At 37.9% G+C, this 21,076-nt stretch overlaps 1 protein-coding gene across 9 annotated transcripts in view; it reads right to left on the bottom strand.

The window, feature by feature from the left end:
* Positions 1-21,076, bottom strand: part of Agtpbp1 (ATP/GTP binding carboxypeptidase 1) — a 210,576-nt gene that overhangs the window by 80,301 nt on the left and 109,199 nt on the right. For all 9 annotated transcript variants that reach the window (XR_011375108.1, XR_011375109.1, XM_070035472.1 and 6 more), the window contains exons 15-17: positions 10,108-10,191; positions 8,933-9,019; positions 8,700-8,848 (exon numbers count right to left, since the gene is read on the bottom strand). Coding sequence is in view for 7 of the 9 variants with exons in the window: in XM_070035472.1 (XP_069891573.1) it covers positions 8,700-8,848; positions 8,933-9,019; positions 10,108-10,191 (320 nt within the window). In the remaining 2 variants the exon portion in view is untranslated. The remainder of the gene's footprint in view (positions 1-8,699; positions 8,849-8,932; positions 9,020-10,107; positions 10,192-21,076) is intronic.

Here is a 21,076-nt window from a genome sequence, read left to right as displayed (position 1 = left end):
AGTACCAGTGGCTCATGCCAGTAATCCTAGTTACAATGGAGACTCAGGGGGAAAGGGGGACACGGTGCCTGTAATTATTAAACATGAATTCAATTTAAAAAAAAAAAACAAAGGAGGCTCAGATCTGAGGATCAAACTTAAAGACCAAGGGGCTGGGAAGGTGGCTCAGTGGTATAGTGCCTGCCTTGCATGCATGAGGCCCTGGTTCAATTCCTCAGCACCACATAAGCAGAAAAAAAAAGCCGGAAGTGGCACTGTGGCTCAAGTGGTAGAGCACTAGCCTTGAGGTGAAGAGCTGAGGGACAGCGCCCAGGCCCAGAATTCAGGCCCCATGACCGGACCCCCCCCCAAAAAAAACAAACTTAAAGACCAAGAGACCTCTTATCTCCAATTTTTCCTGATACAGAAACTCCTAAAATGCTTATAATCTCCTGAGTAACAGGGTTCCTGAGAGCATATTCTGTCCTAATGTTTGGCCTGTTACTGACACAGAACTCCTAAAACGCTTGACCTAAGCAAAGAGATGAAAGGAACATCTTTGTTTTTTGACCCTGGTCCCTGACAACTTCTACACATCTACACATAGTGAGATGATCTCTCTTCATGCACCCTGATTCAGGAAATGGTCACCAGAAAGTCCAACCAATGAACTTTCCAAACTTCCCAAGCTTAGAACTTTCATTTAGAGAGGAGGAAGAGTTGAAGACTGAGCTAACCAATCAACACAATAAAGCCTCCATAAATATAGAGTTCAAACATTCTGCATGTTTATGAGCCATGACCACATGGCAGAGGATGGCATCTTGCTGCTCCACAGGGAAGAAGCTCCTGTCCTGGTAATGTTTGGGTCTTGTCCTCCATTCCCTTTCATGTGGTTTTTCTGTCCTTTACAGGAACCCATGAGCTATGATCTGTCATAGCTTGTTAACAAAACTGAGGAGGGAGAGATGAGAACTCCCAATTTGTAGCCAAACTGGACAGAAGTGTGGAAACCTGAGAAACTACTGTTCTATCTGCATCTGAAGTGATAACCAATGTTGGGTGACTTTAACCCAAAAAGGTCTGCACTAAACCCAGGCAGCTTGTGGCATTCTGAACTGTAGGACACCCAGTTAGTATCTGGAGAATAGGAGAACTAGATGCTACACTGGGTCACAAAAGTGTTGGAAATGGTGAATGTAAAAAGAGAAAATCTGGGGGGTTTTGTCCTTCCTCATTAAATTATATTTCTTATTTTAAAAAATACCTATTTTACAAGTAACTATGAAAACAAAAGCTGACCAGATGTTACAAATAATGTTACTTCATCATAGAAAATATCACAAGCCATTAATTCTATATGTATATAATTCTATATGAGAAGAATGAATTAAAATATCCAAGTAATAAAAAAAATCAACTCAAACCAAAAGCTGGTAAATCATATCAATCATCCTAGCTACTCAGCAGGCTAAGACCAGAGGACTGCAGTTCAAAGGTAGCTCCAGGACAAGACTTTTATCTCCAATTAACCACAAAAGGACGGAAGTGGCCAGGTGCCAGTGTCTCAAGCCTATAATCCTAGCTACTCAGGAGGCTGAGATCCGAGGATTACCGCTCAAAGCCAGGCCAGGCAGGAAAGTCCAGGAGATTCTTATCTCCAATTAACCACCAGAAGCGGCACTGTGGCTCAAGAAGTAGAATGCTCACCTTGAGCTGAAGAGCTAAGGGACAGCAACCAGGCCCAGAATTCAAGCCCTAAGACTGACAAAAAAAAAAAAAAAAGCTAGAGGTGGAGGTGTGGCTGTATGGCTAGTGTTAAGTGTGCTAAATAGCTAGCCCTGAGCACAAAATCTCAGGGACAACACCCAAGCCCTGAGTTCCAGCCCCAGGGCTGACACAAAAAGAAAAGGGAAGGAAGATGGGGAGGTTGGGGGGGGGGGGGGAGGATAGGGAAGACAAAGAGGGAGGGAAGAGGAGGAGAAGGGGAAGGGGAGGGGGAGGAGAAGGGGAAGGGGAGGGGGAAGGAGAAGGGAGAGAAAGAAAAAAGAAAAAAAATCAACTCAAACAAGTATAAACTCATATTTCATAAAAATAAATAATTCCATAAACAATTCTTGAGTCAAAAAGATACCAAAACTGCATATAATTAGAAGCAATATAAGAAATAAAAATAGATACTAATACTAAAATTTAGAGAGGATACAGAATTAAGTTGTAATCTGGTTGAATTTTAAATCCAAATTTTAAATTATTTGATCATCATACAAAACTAAAAATTAGGAAAAGGAAAAAAACCTGTGAGGAGGCAAAGAAAAAAAATAACAAACAAAACTCCTTAAGGATATGATCAAGCCAAGAGCCAGGTTTTGACAATAATAAAAAAAGAAAATTATCAGGTTTTGGAGAAGTGAGGTTGTTGGTTTGTGGCAGAACTACAGCTTGAACTCAAGGTCTAAGCACTCTCTGTTGGCATTTTTACTCAAAGCTGGTGCTCTACCACTTGAGCCATACCTCTATTTCAAGCTTTTTGCCTATTAATTGGAGGTAAGAGTCTGTCAGATTTGTCTGCACAGGCCAGCTTCAAATTTCAATTGTCACAGCTCAGCTTTCTAAGTAGCTAAGATTATAAGTGTAAGCCACCAGCAACCAGCTAACAAAATTATGTTTTAAGTACAAAGAAAGAAAAAAAAGAGCAAGAGGACAAGTAAAATCACATTTTGCAGGTGTCATATACAGAGTTCTTGTACATTATGAAAGTCTAAAATGTCACGTAAGAAAATATAAATTATCAACATTGTCTCAATGAAAAAGTTAAAAACCAGACATATAAAATCATATAAAACTGAAAAACTTATCCAAAAAAACCTCTTCCACCCAAAATTGTGCAAAAATCAGAGCTTTAGTGGTACTGTCCCTCCAAATCTGAAAATATACTATTATTTAAACAGCTTTAGAGCTTAAAGTGTGCAAATAATCTTTCATTTGCAAACACCAGCTTGTATCCAAAATGAGACCAAGACAGTCCCCAGAAAGGACACTGACTTGTCCAACTTATAAACCAAAGACAGGTAAATTTTTATTTTGTGTGTGGGGGGGTCCGGTTGTGGGGCCTGAACTCTGGGCCTGGGTGCTTCCCTCAGCTCTTCAGCTCAACACAGCACCACTTCCGGCTCTTTTCTTTTTGCTTATGTGGTGCTGAGGAATCGAACCCAGGGCCTCAGGCATGCAAGGCAAGCGCTCTACCACTGAGCCACCTTCCCAGCCCAAGATACGTAAATTTTAAACAAAGCTCTAATAAATCTAAAGATGGTTGAACATTATGTGATCAATTTACATGGACAAGTGAACTTATCCTTAAAAATCTAAGGGTGGCTTAATATCAGGAACATAATAATATATATAAGACAGCATGTTATGGCATTATATAGTTACATTATTATTTTAAAAATATGGTTACTATGCTGAGTTTTAAATAAACATTACACTACCACCATTTTTTTCTTGTTACTAAATTTCCTCTGAAACTGTTTTAGTGAATCTGATCTATTACTAGGCTACTTTTTATCCAAACCTTTCTGTATTGTACAACTTTTTCTAATCACTATTTTTAATATTGCTGAGGAATTATTGTACACAAATATCTGTATAAATAAGTAACAATACATATGTAGAAATCACATACAACATTGTTTTTTTTTGTTTTGTTTTTTTGTTTTTTTGGTCATGGGACTTGAACTCTGGGCCTGAGAACTGTCCCTGAGCTCTTCAAGTCAAGGCTAGTACTCTACCACTTGAGCCACAGCTCCACTTCCTGTTTTCTGATGGTTAATTGGAGATTGATTAAGAGTCTCACCGAGGGCTGGGAAGGTGGCTCAGTGGTAGAGCGCTTGCCTTGCATGTCAGAGGCCCTGGGTTCGATTCCTCAGCACCACATAAGCAAAAAGAAAAAAGCTGGAAATGGCACTGTGGCTCAAGTGGTAGAGTGCTAGCCTTGAGCTGAAGAGTTGAGAGACAGCGCCCAGGCCCAGAGTTCAGGCCCCATGACCGGACCCAAAAAACAAAACAAAACAAAACAAAAAAAAAAAAGAGTCTCACTGACTTTCCTGCCTAGGCTGATTTGAACCATGATCCATCCTCAGATCTCAGCCTCCTGAGTAGTTAGGATTATAGACATGAGCCACTGGTGCCCAGCACAATGTTAGGTTTTTTGTTTTGTTTTTTGTTTTTGCCAGTTGTGGGGCCTGAACGCTGGGCCTGGGTACTGTCCCTCAGCTCTTAAACTCAAGGCTAGCATTCTACCACTTGAGCCACAGCACCACTTCTGGCTTTTTTCTGCCTATGTGGTGCTGAGGTATCGAACCCAGGTGCTCTTGCATGCAAGGCAAGCACTCTACCATTGAGCCATCTTCTCAGCCCCCAAAATGTTTTTTAAAGGCTGACATAAAACAACAAATGCTAAAGTTATTATCTCTGGGAAATACATCATTATTAATGATTTCCATTTTCTTCAGAACACTACTGTTTTCCAAATTCTCTACAAAATGAGTTTGGAAAGTGTCAAATATATACAAGAACATCCAAAGAAGAAAGGGGAAGGAAGAGAAGAAATTTAAAAATAAAACAGCCATCTGTCTATTGCTGTGAGTTAGTTTTAGCCACAGAATTTTATTCACTTTAAAATTTCTAAAAACACTAACAGAAGAGATTACTTTATCTGCCACATATATAGTTTGTTATTTTGCTTGTTTTTAAAAATAGAAACACACTCATCCTCATTTGTTCCATTTGTTGGAGAACACAGAACATAAGACCCAGGAGAAGGACGAGGAAGAGACTGGCAAACACATTTTCCAATGACAAACAGTGCATCTCATTCAGCATTCAGTATTATAGAGATGACTGATGACCTCTGATGTTCTGAAGTGCCTGATAAGTTTTTTTGTTTGTTTTGTTTTGTTTTGCCAGTCCTGGGGCTTGAACTCAGGGCCTGGCCACCTGAGCTCAAGGCTAACACTCTACCACTTGAGCCACAGTACCACTTCCAGCTTTTTCTGTTTATGTGGTACTCAAGAATCAAACCCTGGGCTTCAATGCATGGTAGGCAAACACTCTACTTCTAAGCCACATTGCCAGTCCCAAGCTGATGTATTTTTAAAGTAGGAGTAGGAAAACAGCACATTTTCTAAATGTCTTTGTTAAAATTCCTATGAAATGGGCTGGGAAGGTGGCTCAGTGGTAGAGCTCTTGCCTTGCATGCCTGAGGCCCTGGGTTCAATTCCTCAGCACCACATAAGCAAAAAGAAAAAAGCCGGAAGGGGCTCTGTGGCTCAAGTGGTAGAGCGCTAGCCTTGAGCTGAAGAGCTGAGGGACAGCGCCCAGACCTAGAGTTCAGGCCCCACGACCAGACCCCCCCAAAAAAAATTCCTATGAAATGTATTTTTTGAGGACCAGTCAGCCCCTAAGTTGTAGGCATGGGGTTTGCGCCTTAGTTCCCAGGAGAAACGCAAAGATCACACCAGTACTTTTACTGAAAAGTAGCAGTGTTCCATTTTGTTCGGCATATATATAAAGGACAAAGGAGTCCTAACTTACATCTAGTGTCTTTCTGGATTTTAGAGAGGTTGCCAGTGTATGATAAAAAATAGAATTAGTAGACTAATAAACTTTGTGTGTTTTGTGTTAAAATTCCAAGAGAAGATCTAAAGACACTAATAGAAGAGATTATCTGCCACATGGATGTATGGGTTTTGTTTTGTTTTTTGTTTTAACATATAGAAGCACTGTTCTAAATGTGAACTTTTCATTTAAATTTTAAACTGCTTAAAACTTTAAAATGTTGAATACTATTTCTAATGAGCATATAAATGTAACAAAAATGCGATATATTGACAGCAGTATTCAAAAACATACTAATTATCATATCATGAATAAATATGCCATAATATCTTCTGTTAAGAAGCACTAAAAATACATATAAAATCCCATTTAATTAACTGTTAGTATTATCCCACCTTTGGTCCTCAGCTCCACCCAGACCTTAGCTCTTCCCTGCCCTATAGTTCTGCCATAAAGCTGGCCACTCGCTCTCTCTGACCAGACTCACCTGAGCATGTACCTACCTCACTTCCTGCCCCCAGACCCTCCTGCTACCTGGATATGGACTGATGCCATGTGTTCCCTCTTCCTGGGAAATATGGCCCCTCTAATAAACCTTATAATAATCTTTCTCCTGTGCTTGCTTGCCTCTGTGTGGTCCCCTAAAAGGGATGTGAAGGATTCCTTTTATTAACTATTCTCACCTTTTCCCCTCTGCCTATTCCAGGGCTTGAGCTCAAGGCCTAACCTGCTCAGCTTTATTGCCCAAGGCTGGCACTCTACCACTTAAGCCATATACCTAGTCTAGTACTTAGCTGGCTAACTGAAGATGGAGTCTCAACAGACCGTATGAACTTTTAAAACCTGAATAGTTTAGTTCTCAGCTTTTTGAGTAGACAGTTGTAAGTGTGAGTCACTAGCACTCAGACATGTTACTTATTCTTAAACTTATAGATACTCACATAATGTTAAGTTTTTGCCCTTTTATGGATTTGGGATTAAGTATGAAAACTAACGGCAACATTGCTATTTTTTTACCCCACATTTAATATGACAAAAAAAAAATCTCCCCATACCATAAGTGTTATTCAACAACATCACTGGTTGGTAATGTCTATGTGATATTCTATTACGTAAATTATGTAAATGATGAAAGCCTGATGAAGATTTAAATGTTTTTCAATATAAAATATTTTTCAATATAAGTATTATAAAGTATTTTTGTAGACATTCCTATTTGTGTTTGTATTTATTATTTCTATACCATGAATTACTATCCTAGGAATGGTACCTACCAGATACCAGTGACTCACATCTGTAACCCCAGCTCATCAGGAAGTTAAGATCTAAAGATTACAGTTTGAAGCCAGCCGAGGCAGGAAACTCTGTGACACTGTTATCTCCAAGTAATCATCAAAAAGCCAGAAGTCGAACTGTGGCTCATGTAGTTGGGAGCTAGCTTTGAACTAGCTTTTTTAAGCTAAGGGATAGCATCCAAGCCCTGAGTTCAAGCCCTAGGACCAGCACAATCCATACATACATACATACATTGATACATACATACATAAATACATAAAATCTGAATTTGACCATGGTAGTACACATCTGTTACACCAGAAACACCAAGCTTATAGCATCTTAAAACAAATCAGCACAGGCCCCATAAAAATAAAAGGCAGACATGCCAAGTCTGGCAGCTAAGAAGCCTCAGGACCCCCTGCTGTGCCAAACAATAAAGGTAACAGCCATTCAACACTTGCTTGAACTCCAGAGGCCCTTCCCCCATGTAAGGTCTGCTGGGGTAAGCAAAACTCTCATGCTTAAACCAGACTCTTGCATAATATAAATATGTCTATTTATAAATATACAATCACATATACAAAATTTCATGTTCATTGCAGAATTATTCACAGTATTCCATTATTCACTACTGCACTATTCATAATAGCCAAATTATGGAAAAAGTGTCTCAAGAAAAGCGGCAAAGAATCCCAATGTAACAAAAAGCTCCTTCTTAAAAATGTCAATTGATAAGCCTCTAACCAAATCAACAAAGAACTGAAAGACACACATGAGCAGTAGTAAAACCAACCAAGCAATACAGACCCCGCTGTCATAAAAACTGTAAGAGAACATTACAATTTATCAATAACTTAGACAAAACAGACCAAGGCTACCATGACTCACTCAAAATGAAATACATCATTTGAAAAACCCTAAAACTAATACAGAAATTGCATTTTTATCTTAAAAGACTACCAATATTCCTTCTGAGCATAAGTAGATAATTTTCTGTGATGGTGATTGAAGCAGGATTTAGTGCATGCTAGACTCTACCACTGAGATATATCCTCAACTCCAAATGTGAAACTTCTTAACAAAATATTAGCAGTTATACACAATAACCCTGGAGTTTACACCCCAAATACAAAAGACTGGTTCAATATTCTAAAATCAATTCATATAACATACAATATTAAGAGGCTAAAATTGAAAACACACAATCTAAGCCATGAACATTCACAATAAATTTGTAGCTGTATTGAATTTGGACAAAATCAATCATGATGTTAAAAAGTAAAGGGCTTGCTAATACAGGAGTAACCCTTTACTAACAAATCAAAAGTCTAACCTGTTTCAAAGTTTGCATAATAACTATAAGAATTTAAAATTTTATTTAATCATTTTATTTTTTGTATTTATGTGGTACCAAGGAAGTGAACCCAGGGCCTCATGCATGCAAGGTAAGCACTCTAGCACTAAGCCACCTCCCCAGGCCCAAGAATTTTGATAAATATATAAAGCAAGAGATTGAAACAATTTTTTGTGGGGGGGGTCCGGTCATGGGGCCTGAACTCTGGGCCTGAGCGCTGTCCCTCAGCTCTTCAGCTCAAGGCTAGCACTCTACCACTTGAGCCACAGCACCACTTCCAGCTTTTTTCTTTTTGCTTATGTGGTGCTGAGGAATGGAACCCAGGGCCTCAGGCATGCAAGGCAAGCGCACTACCACTGAGCCACCTTCCTAGCCCTGAAACATATTTTTGTTAATGATTCTTTTGTTCAACTTCTGTCTTACAGTAAGATGCCTATATGCCTTCTTATAGGAAAGAAAATTATCTTACCATAATTAAACTGACTGTTGGACTTTTCACAGTTAATGATGTTAAATCTATATGCAACACCTGGACGCATTCCACTGACTTCAAAGTAAAACCACTGATGGTAATGATTGCTGTTTATATCCGAGTTCAGAATAAGATCATATTCATTTCTGAAAATAGAAGATAAAGACATCTGATGAAAATTAAGGAAATACCTATGTACACATAAAATGAAAACATTTGAAGTGACTTACTTTCTAATTTGAATTACTTTGCGCAGATTCCCTGATTCAAATTTTGAGTTAAACTTCAAAATATCTCCTTCTTCTGGAATGATGTAACTAAATAAATATTTTAAAGTCATTATATTATGTATATGTTTTAAGTAGATAAACACAAACTAAACAAAACTACATTGCTGATTAAAAGTGTTATCATTACTACTCTGCCCTCATTACTTTTAAAACACAGCAAGGAACAAATTTTGCTTACTATTTATAGACAAAAAATAAACAAAACAAAAAAACACTGTTAACTGCAACTCCAGGCTTGTTCCTATACTAATATAACAAAAACTTTGCCCCACTGAATAAATGTCATTTCTAAAATACTAATTATCCTACAAGAAAAAAGTTAAAAACAGAAAGCCAAAAAAAAAAAAAAAAGAAAAAGAAAAAAAGAGTAGTAATCATTCTAATAAACCATGAAGTTTTACAGGTGAAAATACTACTTTCAATTTAGAGATCTACATTATCAGCAATCTTATTTAATACCAAAAAAGTTACAGGTATTAGCTTGATTTTAGTAGTTACTAGCTGCTACTAGGTGCCAGGTTCATATAAGCAGTAAATAACAAGGAGTGGTGGGAACTGTGGAAAACTCTCTCCTTCTAAAGGAGATGGTAATTTTTCATCCTGACAAAATAAAGGAGCAACACAAGCCAGTATTCTATATGAAATAATCCACTTTTAAGTGGAGGTAATTTCATTTTCTTTTCAAAAATATAGTGTTTACCTTCAAAATCCACTTGAAAACTAATAAAGGCTATGACATCTACAACTTAAACAACAGAACATGATTTACCTAAGTATTATCACACCATCACAATGTGAAAACATAACACAGATGAAAATAGGTAATTTTGGGCTAGGTAGGTGGCTCAGTGGTTGCCTTGCATGCAGGAGGCCCTGGGTTCAATTCCTCAGCACCACATAAGCAGAAAAAAAAAGCTGGAAGTGGTGCAGTGGCTCAAGTGGTAGAGCGCTAGCCTTGAGGTGAAGAGCTGAGGGACAGTGCCCAGGCCCAGAGTTCAGGCCCCAAGACCAGACCCCCCCCCCAAAAAAAAAGGTAATTTTTTAATCTCTTAGAAATAACACTAAAATTTTACTGTAAACATAAAAGCAGTAAAAAGGGACTTAAAAGCACTTACTTTGGGTTATCTAAGTCATATACCACTTGATCTATAATATCGCTCTGATGTATTAGTCTTTCAATATCCTGGGCAATTTTTGTCCTGAAATCATACAAGTTTGGGGAAAATTCATTATATACGTCAGTGAACAATTCTCCAAAATAAGTTCTGAATGAAAAAAGGTAAATGATAAAAATTTCTCTAAAATGATCATTCCTCTATCTATATATGGTAAGTGAAAGTATAACACCAGCTTAACAAAAACTAGTAATAACTGGAAAACAGCCATGTGTTAGAATTCAGTCACAATCCAACAGTGAAAAAAGCAAAGAAGAGAAAAGAGAGAAGAGAAACAGGAGGCTGGCTAGCCTAAAATGCTTATAAGGCCTTTCTACATAGAAATGTGATTATTCTCTTAGGCAAATAATTTTGGATAATTAAAAGTAGTGGTAGTGAAGATCTGAAAAGTCCAAAATTATATACAGGAGATTAACAACAACAACAAAAACAGAAAAAAAAAAAAACAGCCAGCTGAGTATTTAATGTTCTGCACAATCCCTCCTCTCTCCTCTGTGGTGGAAAAGAAAAGGTGGAAAGGAGGAAAAGCCATCTGAGTCAGGGATAGAAAGTGGTCCTTTTGGTCTCAGGATTCTCCAGACCTGATCTAAATGTGCTCAACAAAATGGACACTAACTGAAAGTTCCTAAAATCCCTGCCACTCAGTAGAAGACTGAGACACTCACAGCACTTCAATATTTTAAAACAAGTGAAAGCCTAACTATTCGGTGGCATCAAACTGTAACCTGAACAGAACAGACTGGGAGCCTGAAGCCACATGCTAGAACCTCAGGGAGACTGGCCACAAAGTCTTGACAGTGTTAAAATAACATAGATACTTCTCATAGTTTAACTTTTTTGAAAAGAATAAGTCACCTATGCATTTATTTAAATTTCAAGTTTCTCTGTTCCAGCTAAAAGGCAAAACTATGGTTAGAGATATATTAAGCGCAGAGTGTAAAAAGTTTCACACAATGGTTGTAAATCTAAAAAAGTATGTTAAACAGTAAAAGACTCCTTTTCTTCAGGCCAATCTGAAACTAGCCTATTTCTCAACTTCCCAGTATTAAGGAGCACTAAGTATATCATAGTTGATATAGTTTCAGTCTAAAGTGTCTTCCAAAGGCTTGTGTATTGCAGGCTTCATCAGTCCATTAATGCTACTACTGTCTGAAAGTGATGGAATCCTTATAGGCCTAGTTGGAGGAAGTTAGGTCACTGAGGTATGTCCTTGAAAGGAATTCTGGGACTACAACCCTTTCTCCTCTCTCTTTCTCTGTCACCCATTAGGTGAGCAGCTTTATTCCACTAATTTAAAAAACAAAAACAAACAACAAAAAAACCCAAAAATTTAAAAATAACAGAATTCCCTGAAAATAAAGTTATTATCCGTATCTTCCAGGAAAAAGAACTAGGATATTCTTTACAGATAATATGATCACTAAATATCTATCTATCTATCTATCTATCTATCTATCTATCTATCTATCTATCTATCATTACCAAGACATAATACAGACCAATGTTTAAATGTTGGCTCTGCCAGCAGTTCAAATTTGGATAAATTATTCAATAATCCTAAATTTCAACATACTCTTGTATAAAAGAAGAAAAACAGCATCTTCCTCATAGAGCTGTTACAGCATTAGATGACACATTTTTATATGTAAGTATACACTGCATGTAAAATGCTTAGTATTCAATTCTGTGTCTGCTCCATAGCATTTAATAAATGTTACCTGCTGCTTTTTCTCCTACCAACATTTCCCTATTGTTTACATTCCAGACCTTCTTTTGTTTCACCCAAGGTCCAAAACTTAATATTAACTAAGTCCAGGATTTTCTTTCTTCATATTGCTTTTCCATAGTTTACCTATATTTTAATTTAAAATTTCAGAAATATACTGGTATTGTTAAAGTATCAAATATGACATTAGGCATTAAATGAAAAGTCTGTCTTTGTACATAACCCAAATCCTCCATTCACCCAATTAGGTTTAATTACTATCCTTCAGATTTTAATTTGCAAAAATGTAATTTTGTTTTTACTTCTTCCTGAATAACATAAAACAATTTATTTTACTTAATAATACATCTTATAGTTTTTTCTTTTTTTTGGGGGGAGGGGTCCGGTTGTGGGGCCTAAACTCTGGGTCTGGGCGCTGTCCCTCAGCTCTTCAGCTCAAGGCTAATGCTCTACCACTTGAGCCACAGCGACACTTCTAGCTTCTTTCTTTTTGCTTTTTTCTTTGTGGTGCTGAGGAATTGAACCCAGGGCCTCATGCATGTAAGGCAAGCGCTCTACCACTGACCCACCTTCCCAGCCCTTAGCTTTTTCTTATCAATACATACTGTTCTGTTTTTATCTATTGCATTGTTATTCATAAAATATATAATTTATTTCACTTGTCTCACTGATGGATACATGATTTAATTCCCATCTCAAGGCAACATTTCAATGAAAAATCATTTCATATATATGTAAGTCACATATATGTGTATGTGTGTGCATGTGTGCATGAGCATATATATGAGTAGATCTCATAAACTCCCTAGATGTGGGAGTAATGTGTCAAAGAAGATACATGTTAATAATGACAGATCCAGTCTGACGGTCATATATGACAGAGTATAGTCAACTGACAGAGTCACCCTCAGTATAGGAGACTCATCAACAGAATATGCTGTTCAAGTAGATATTAGCCTATTTGCTATGCAAGAAATAGTATTAACCATCCCCAAACTCTTAGAAATCATAAATCACTTCGGCAAAATAGCAGGATACAAAATAAACCCACAAAAATCAGTTGCCTTCCTATACACTGATAATGTACAGGAAGAGAGGGAAATAAAGGGAGCAACCCCATTCACAATAACCTCCCAAAAAATAAAATATTTAGGAATTAACCTAACCAAAGATGTAAAAGAACTATTTAATGAGAACTATAAAAAGTTAAAGAAAGATATTGCAGAAGACACTAGGAAATGGAAAGACCTCCCATGCTCCTGGATAGGCCGACTTAATATACTAAAGATGGTAATACTTCCAAAACTAATATACAAATTCAACGCAATTCCTATTAAAATCCCAATGATGTACATCACTGAAATACAGAAAACAGTCCAAAAATTCATATGGAACAACAAAAGACCTAGAATAGCCAAAACAATTCTAGGGGATAAAGACAATATGGGAGGGCTATTCATGCCGAACTTCAAACTCTACTACAGAGTTATCATAACAAAGACAGCATGGTACTGGCACAAAAACAGACCCGAAGACCAATGGAACAGAATAGAAGATCCAGAAATAAATCCACAGGCCTACAGCCAGCTGATATTCGACAAAGGAGCCAAAGACATACAATGGAAGAAACACAGCCTCTTCAACCACTGGTGCTGGGAAAACTGGGCAGCCACATGCAGAAAACTAAAAGTGGACCCCAGCCTATCACCATGCACCAACATCAACTCAAAATGGATTGAAGACCTTAACATTAAACCTGAATCTCTGAAACTACTGCAGGACAGAGTAGGAGAGACACTTGAACTAATAATAGGCACAGCAAGGAACTTCCTGAACAGAGTCCCAGGGTCACAACAAATTGGAGAGAGACTCGACAAATGGGACTACCTTAAAATAAAAAGCTTCTGCACAGATAAAGCTATCGCAACCAAGCTAGAAAGACAACCAACTAATTGGGAAAAAATATTTACCAGCAATATATCAGACAAGGGGTTAACATCCTGTATATACAGGGAACTCAAGAAACTAATCCCTCCCAAACCTAACAAACCAATTACTAAATGGGCAAGGGAACTAAAGAGGGACTTCTCAAATGAAGAAATAAAAATGGCAAAGAAACACATGAGGAAATGTTCATCATCCCTGGTGGTGAAGGAAATGCAAATAAAGACAACCCTGAGATACCACCTTACCCCAGTCAGAATGTCCCACATCCACAAATCAGCCAACGACAAATGCTGGAGGGGATGTGGAGAACGAGGAACGCTATTACACTGCTGGTGGGAATGTACACTCATACAACCACTTTGGAAAGCAGTCTGGAGGGTCCACAAAAAGCTAAAGATTGACCTCCCTTACGACCCAGTCATACCACTTCTAGGCATCTACCCTGAACAACAGGAACCAATATATAAGGACACGCGCACCTCCATGTTTATTGCAGCACTGTTCACAATAGCTAGGATATGGAAACAACCCAGATGCCCCACCACAGATGAATGGATCCAAAAATTGTGGTATCTATACACAATGGAATATTATGCAGCCATTAGAAATGACAAAATAATGGCATTTGCAGGGAAATGGATGGAGCTAGAAGGAATCATGTTGAGCGAGGTAAGCCAAGAACGAAGAGACAAACAGTACATGGTCTCCCTGATAAGTGGATGATAAATCCAAAATGTTAGGTGATACGACAAAACTAACAGGACTTAAGAAACAAAGAACTCCCACTCATCTGGTTGAACCACTACCAAATATCCCCATGCTGCTGATCACATATATGGTATATAACATGTGAGCACCGTTATATATTACAGACTGTGATAGACAATTTGCTCCAGGAAAGTTAGAATGAATTTGTGACTTTAAATGAGCATCATTATTCCACAATACTGTGAATTTCCGGAAATTAAGTAATCACTTAATCACAATCAAAAAAAAAAAAGAACCTTGGGGAAGGGAGGGAGGGAGGGGATGGTAGGGGGAAAACAATGGAGGGGGTAACAATGTTCAAGAGGAAGTGTACTCATTACCTCACTCATGTAACTGTAACCCTCTGTATAGTATCTTTACAATAAAAAAATTTAAAAAAAAAGAAATAGTATTAATTACTTTTCATTTGCCTTTCTGTGCTTAAGAAAAATGTTTTCATTCTGTTTTATTTTGATGAGTGCAGTTTTAGAAAATCAATTCTTTTTGGGGCTGGGAAGTTGGCTCAGTGGTAGAGCGCTTGCCTTGCATGCCTGAGGCCCAGGGTTCGATTCCTCAGTACCATATAAGCAAAAAGAAAAAAGCCAGAAGTGGTGCTGTGGCTCAAGTGGTAGAGCGCTAGCCTTGAGCTGAAGAGCTGAGGGACAGCGCCCAGGCCCAGATTCAGGCCCCACGACCAGACCCTCCCCCCCCCAAAAAAAAGAAAAGAAATTCCTCTTTAAAAATGTAGTATTTATATAAAACAACAAGAAATTATATATCATAGAATCACATTTATGGAAAAGTAATGGAAAGAAAATAAATTAAAATGCTAATAATGGTTTTCTTTCCAAAGAAGACAAAAAACTGACTTTGCTTCTTTCTTTTTCTCAAGTTGTAATTTTATAAAGTAGGAAAACAGGAAAAATGCACCAAAAATTTTAACATACTTTCAAACAAGAGATGTTTCATTTAAAAAATTTTAAGTCCGGCCTAAGCCAAAACTATGGCTTCAAGTAATGATTGGTATGTTTATATGTTTTACTATGTAACTACTTCAGATATGAATCTTGTAATTAATGAACTTGTTTTCCAAATGAAATAGGTATGCTAATAGTTTGTTTATTTAATACTGAATTTTTTTTAATTTATGGATGGAGGTCTTACTATATTATGTTATTCAGGCTGGTCTTTAAATCCTGGGCTTAAATTCTCTTGCCTCAGCGTCCCAAGTAGCTGGCACTACAGGTATGCACCACCATTCCCAGCTTGCTAAATAATTTTAAAAGAATCTAATCTTCTGTGCTCAGAAAGTGAGAAAACAGTAAATCTTCATTAAATCAGATATCCATTTATAATATAATACATCCAGACAGGGACCCAAAAGTTGTCAAGTAATTCACACAATATTCAGCAACTGCTCAAAGTATAAGTTAAAGAAAGCCAGGCACACTTGCACAATTGTGTTCACTTCTGTACAATTTACCACAGCCAACATATACAAATAGCCCACATGGGCCTCGATGGACAAATGGATCAAGAAAATGTAGTACATACACACAATAGAATTTTATTCATACATTAGAAAGAATGTTATGCCATCTACAAAGATGAATGGAGCTATAAAAAATTATGTTAAGAAAATCAGGGCTACAGAGAAAACACATGCATGTTTTCTCTCATATGTGGAAGCTAGAATTTATAAGTGCACAAGCAAACATACATGAGGCTGTACACAAGTATACACAAACATATTAACTGAAGCATGGTAATTTGGGGAGCAAGTTAAAATGGCGTTAATGCCTCAGAAAAACCAATTCCCAGTTCAACAAAATGAATACAAAGAAAAGCAGGGAGAATGAAGTCATAATACTCAATACATAGCTTATGAAATTTAAGCAATTAAGGGAAGGAGTTGGGTTGAGAGGAATGAAGGAGAATGATTTGTTGAAAATCAGTTCATAAGATGAATGTTAACTACTTTATACAACTACTTAAAGAAAATTAAAAAAAGCCGGGCGCCAGTGGCTCACACCTGCAATCCCAGCTACTCAGAAGGCTGAGATCTGAGGATCCCAGTTCAGAACCAGGCTGGGCAGGAAAGTCAGGAAAGTCTGTGAGACTCTTATCTCCAATTAACCACCAGAAAACCGGTTGTTGAACAAGTAAAGATTATATATACGTGTGTGTGTGTGTGTGTGTGTGTGTGTGGTGTGTGTGTGTGTGTGTGTGTGTGTGTGTGTGTGTGTGTGTGTGTGTGTGTGTGTGTGTGTGTGTGTGTGTGTGTGTGTGTGTGTGTGTGTGTGTGTGTGTGTGTGTGTGTGTGTGTGTAAACATATTTATGAGTCAGTGCCCAGTCCCTGAGTTCAAACCCCCCCCACATAATTAATCTCATTAAAAAAGAAAAAAATACCTAACACCTGTCCACAATAAAGAACCTTCAAGCCTTCAAACTACCTAATTACAAGTCAGAAAATATTAAGTAGTAGGTTTATTTCTGTAAAGCCTAGTTTTTGTTATAATGATTCAACTCTGCCACTGTTGCATAAAATCAACCACAGATAATATATATTGTTAAACAATAGGCATAGTTGTGTTTCAATAAAATTTCATAGATACAATATTAATCTGATATAGTGTTCTTATGTCCCAAGACATTTTTTTCATTGAACTATTAACCATTTAAACATGCAAAAACTGTTCTGCGCTTCTGAAATGAATATGAATAGGTAATAAGCTGGATTTGATATATGGGCCATATTTTACCAATCTGAGAGAATATTAGACTTCTTTATTTAGGTCAATAAGAAATTTTTAAATCACAATCCTTCTGATGGTTAATCTTGACTGTATTAGTATCAAGGAAGTCAGTAAAGAACATCTCCAGGTATGTCTGAGGGTATTTCTAAAGACCACAGATTTTTTAAAAAATGATCAATGGATTAATCTCTAGAGGGAATCTTAATATGTCAGCATTATTAGGAGGTGGTATAAAGCAGCAGGTAGGGCTTTTAGAGAAAGTTGGTCACTGGACTATTTCTTGAGCTATACTTGCTCTAAGCCATTCCTATATTCTCATTCTCATTCCCTCCCTCCCTGTTTTCTGTCCACTATGTGATAGAGTGCATTTAAATGTCCTCCCTGTCATGATAGACTGCCATCTATGAAACTGAGCAAAAATCCCTCCTTCCATAAGTTGTCCTCTCAGGTATTTTAGCCATGAGAACAGCTAACCATCACAAGATGAGGGTATAAAGAGGAGAAAAGAATTATGAAGTAATACTTAACTATACTATGTGTAATATGCTATTATTTTGTTTTAATATTAGTCATTAATGAGAACTTAAACTTGAAAATCAATTACCTAATTCTCAACTTAGTTGAGAAAAGTGGTATCTAGAAAAATAAAATTAATAGAAGGAAAGAGAAAGGGGGAGAGAGCAAAGGGGAGGGAGACGGAAGGGGGAGAGAGAGCGAGAGAGAACACGAACATGAGAGCAAGAGTGCGCAAGCACAAGAGTCATGCCAAGAGTAAAATTTCTTTTCAAAGAACATCCTGCCATGCCAAGATGTCTCAGCACACCTAGTCTCACCAGCTCCATCAAGTCTAATTCAACTATTCAGGTACTCATGCTGTATTATATTTTTGCTGTTCTATTCTCAAACTGATGCTATCTGAAGGAGCAAATAATTCTGAAGTTTCTGACTCATTATTAAAAAATAACAGTAGGGCTGGGAAGGTGGCTCAGTGGTAGAGCGCTTGCCTTGCATACCTGAGGCCCTGGGTTCAATTCCTCAGCACCACATAAGCAGAAAAAAAAAAAGCAGGAAGTGGCACTGTGGCTCAAGTGGTAGAGTGTTAGCCTTGAGCTGAAGAGCTGAGGGATAGTGCCCAGGCCCAGAGTTCAGGCCCCACGACTGGACCCCCCCCCAAAAAAAACCCTAAAACTAAAAAGTAACAGTAAAAGAGTGAAGCGAGAAGACCTAGACACCTATGAAGAATATATGTTTGAGCATCAAGAATATGCTGTTTGAACCAATATACAAGGACACGTGCACCTCCATGTTTATTGCAGCACTGTTCACAATAGCTAGGATATGGAAACAACCCAGATGCCCCACCACAGATGAATGGATCCAAAAATTGTGGTATCTATACACAATGGAATATTATGCAGCCATTAGAAATGACAAAATAATGGCATTTGCAGGGAAATGGATGGAGCTAGAAGGAATCATGTTGAGCAAGGTAAGCCAAGAGCAAAGACACAAACGGTACATGGTCTCCCTGATAAGTGGATGATAAATCCAAAATGTTAGGTGATACGACAAAATTAACAGGACTTAAGAAACAAAGAACTGGGGCTGGGAAGATGGCTCAGTGATAGAGCACTTGCCTTGCATGCCTGAGGTCCTGGGTTCGATTCCTCAGCACCACATAAGCAAAAAGAAAAAAGCCAGAAGTGGCGCTGTGGCTCTTGTGATAGAGTGCTAGCCTTGAGCTGAAGAGCTGAGGGAAAGCACCCAGGCCCAGAGTTCAAGCCCCACGACCGGACCAAAATTAAAAAAAAAAAAAAAAAAGAAAGAAAGAAACAAAGAACTCCCACTCATCTGGTCGAACTACTACTAAATATACCCATGCTGCTGATCACATGTATGGTGTATATGTGGACACCGTTATATGTTATAGACTGTGATAGACAATTTGCTCCAGGAAAGTTAGAATGAACTTGTGACTTTAAATGAGCATCATTATTCCACAATACTGTGAAATTGGGAAATTATGTAATCACTTAATCACAATTAAAGAGAAAAAAAAAAAAAGAACCTCGGGGAAGGTAGGGAGGGAAGGGATGGTAGGGGGAAAACAATGGAGGAGGTAACAATGCTCAATAGGAAGTGTACTCATTACCTTACTCATGTAACTGTAACCCTCTGTATAGTATCTTTACAATAAAAAATTAAAAAAAAAGAATATGCTGTTTGCCCCACCTCCACATAAACACTTGATAGATATCTACAGTGTATATGAAATAAGGAGAAAAAATGTAGGAACTTTTGATGTCCAAAATTTAAATGGAGAACATTTTAAAAGGCAGGTAAACCTAAAGTAATTAACATCATTAGAGAACACGCAGTAAATGAAATTATAAAAGAATCAGACTACGGGCTGGGAAAGTGGCTCAGTAGTAGAGTGCTTGCCTTGCATGCATGAGGCCCTGGGTTCAATTCCTCAGCACCACATAAGCAAAAAGAAAAAAGCCAGAAGTGGCACTGTGGCTCAAGTGGTAGAGTGCTAGCCTTGAGCTGAAGAGCTGATGGACAGTGCCCAGGCCTAGAGTTCAGGCCCCCCGACCGGACCCAAAAAAAAAAAAGAATCAGACTATTACAACAAAATCTAGAACTTCATCTATATCAGTGCAATCATTCTCAGTATCTGAAATATATTAAAATAGAAATAGTCTTGCTTTTTATCAAGTATCTGACACCCAAGAAAATTTTGACAAGGATCAAAATCAAATAGTGATAAATAGGATAAAAAGGAACCCTTCCATAACAGAGTATATGAATGAAACTTGGTAAGTCATCATCACATGATGCTGATAGGGAAACAAAAGGCTTTAGATTGCTTCAAAAGTTATGAATAATTTCTTTATTAACAAATAAAAATGCAAAATAACATTTTCTTTAAGGACTCCTTATGAGGAAAGAAATGTCTGAAACTTTTGGAGAGGGATGGGTCATTCCATTCTCAAAGGTACTTGGAGCCCAGTCTTTCTTTCTTTCTTTCTTTCTTTCTTTCTTTTATTTGGGGGGGGGGGGGGGTCCGGTCGTGGGCCTGAACTCTGGGCCTGGGCGCTGTCCCTCAGCTCTTCAGCTCAAGGCTAACGCTCTACCACTTGAGCCACAGCGCCACTTCCGGCTTTTTTCCCCTGCTTATGTGGTGCTGAGGAATTGAACTCAGGGCCTCATGCATGCAAGGCAAGTGCTCTACCACTGAGCCACCTTCCCAGCCCCAGTATTACTTTCTTATGGTACATTTTCCAGAAGGTAACAGTTTTAAATTACTGGGTTTTTCAGTGCTTGTATTTCCTTATGTTCCATCTGCCTTGCACTTTAACTTATATACCAATCTTTACATTACACATAGCAAGACTCATCAAACTCTGTGTTTTATTTCACTGACTTCATAACATCAAAAATAAATCTTAGTCAGGCACCATTGGCTCATGCCTATAATCCTAGTACTAAGGAGGCTGAGATTTGAGGATCAGAAGGTCAAAGCTGGACAAGCAGGAAAGTCCGTAGGAATATTATATCTACACTATTATCTATACAACAAAAAGCCAGAAGCGGAGCTGTGGCTGAAGTGGTAGAGCCTTAATCATGAGCACAAAAAGCTCAGAGAAAGCACCCATGCCTTGAGTTCAGCCTCAGGGGTACACACACAAAAACAAACAAACAAACAAACCCTAAAGATTTGGGTTGAAT

Source organism: Dipodomys merriami, unplaced genomic scaffold, assembly GCF_024711535.1.
Source record: "Dipodomys merriami isolate MVZ:Mamm:240054 unplaced genomic scaffold, mDipMer1.0.p SCAF_26, whole genome shotgun sequence".
Lineage (NCBI taxonomy): Eukaryota > Metazoa > Chordata > Mammalia > Rodentia > Heteromyidae > Dipodomys > Dipodomys merriami.
Note: the sequence above shows the minus strand (reverse complement) of the source record. Positions and strands in the feature narration are given on the sequence as shown.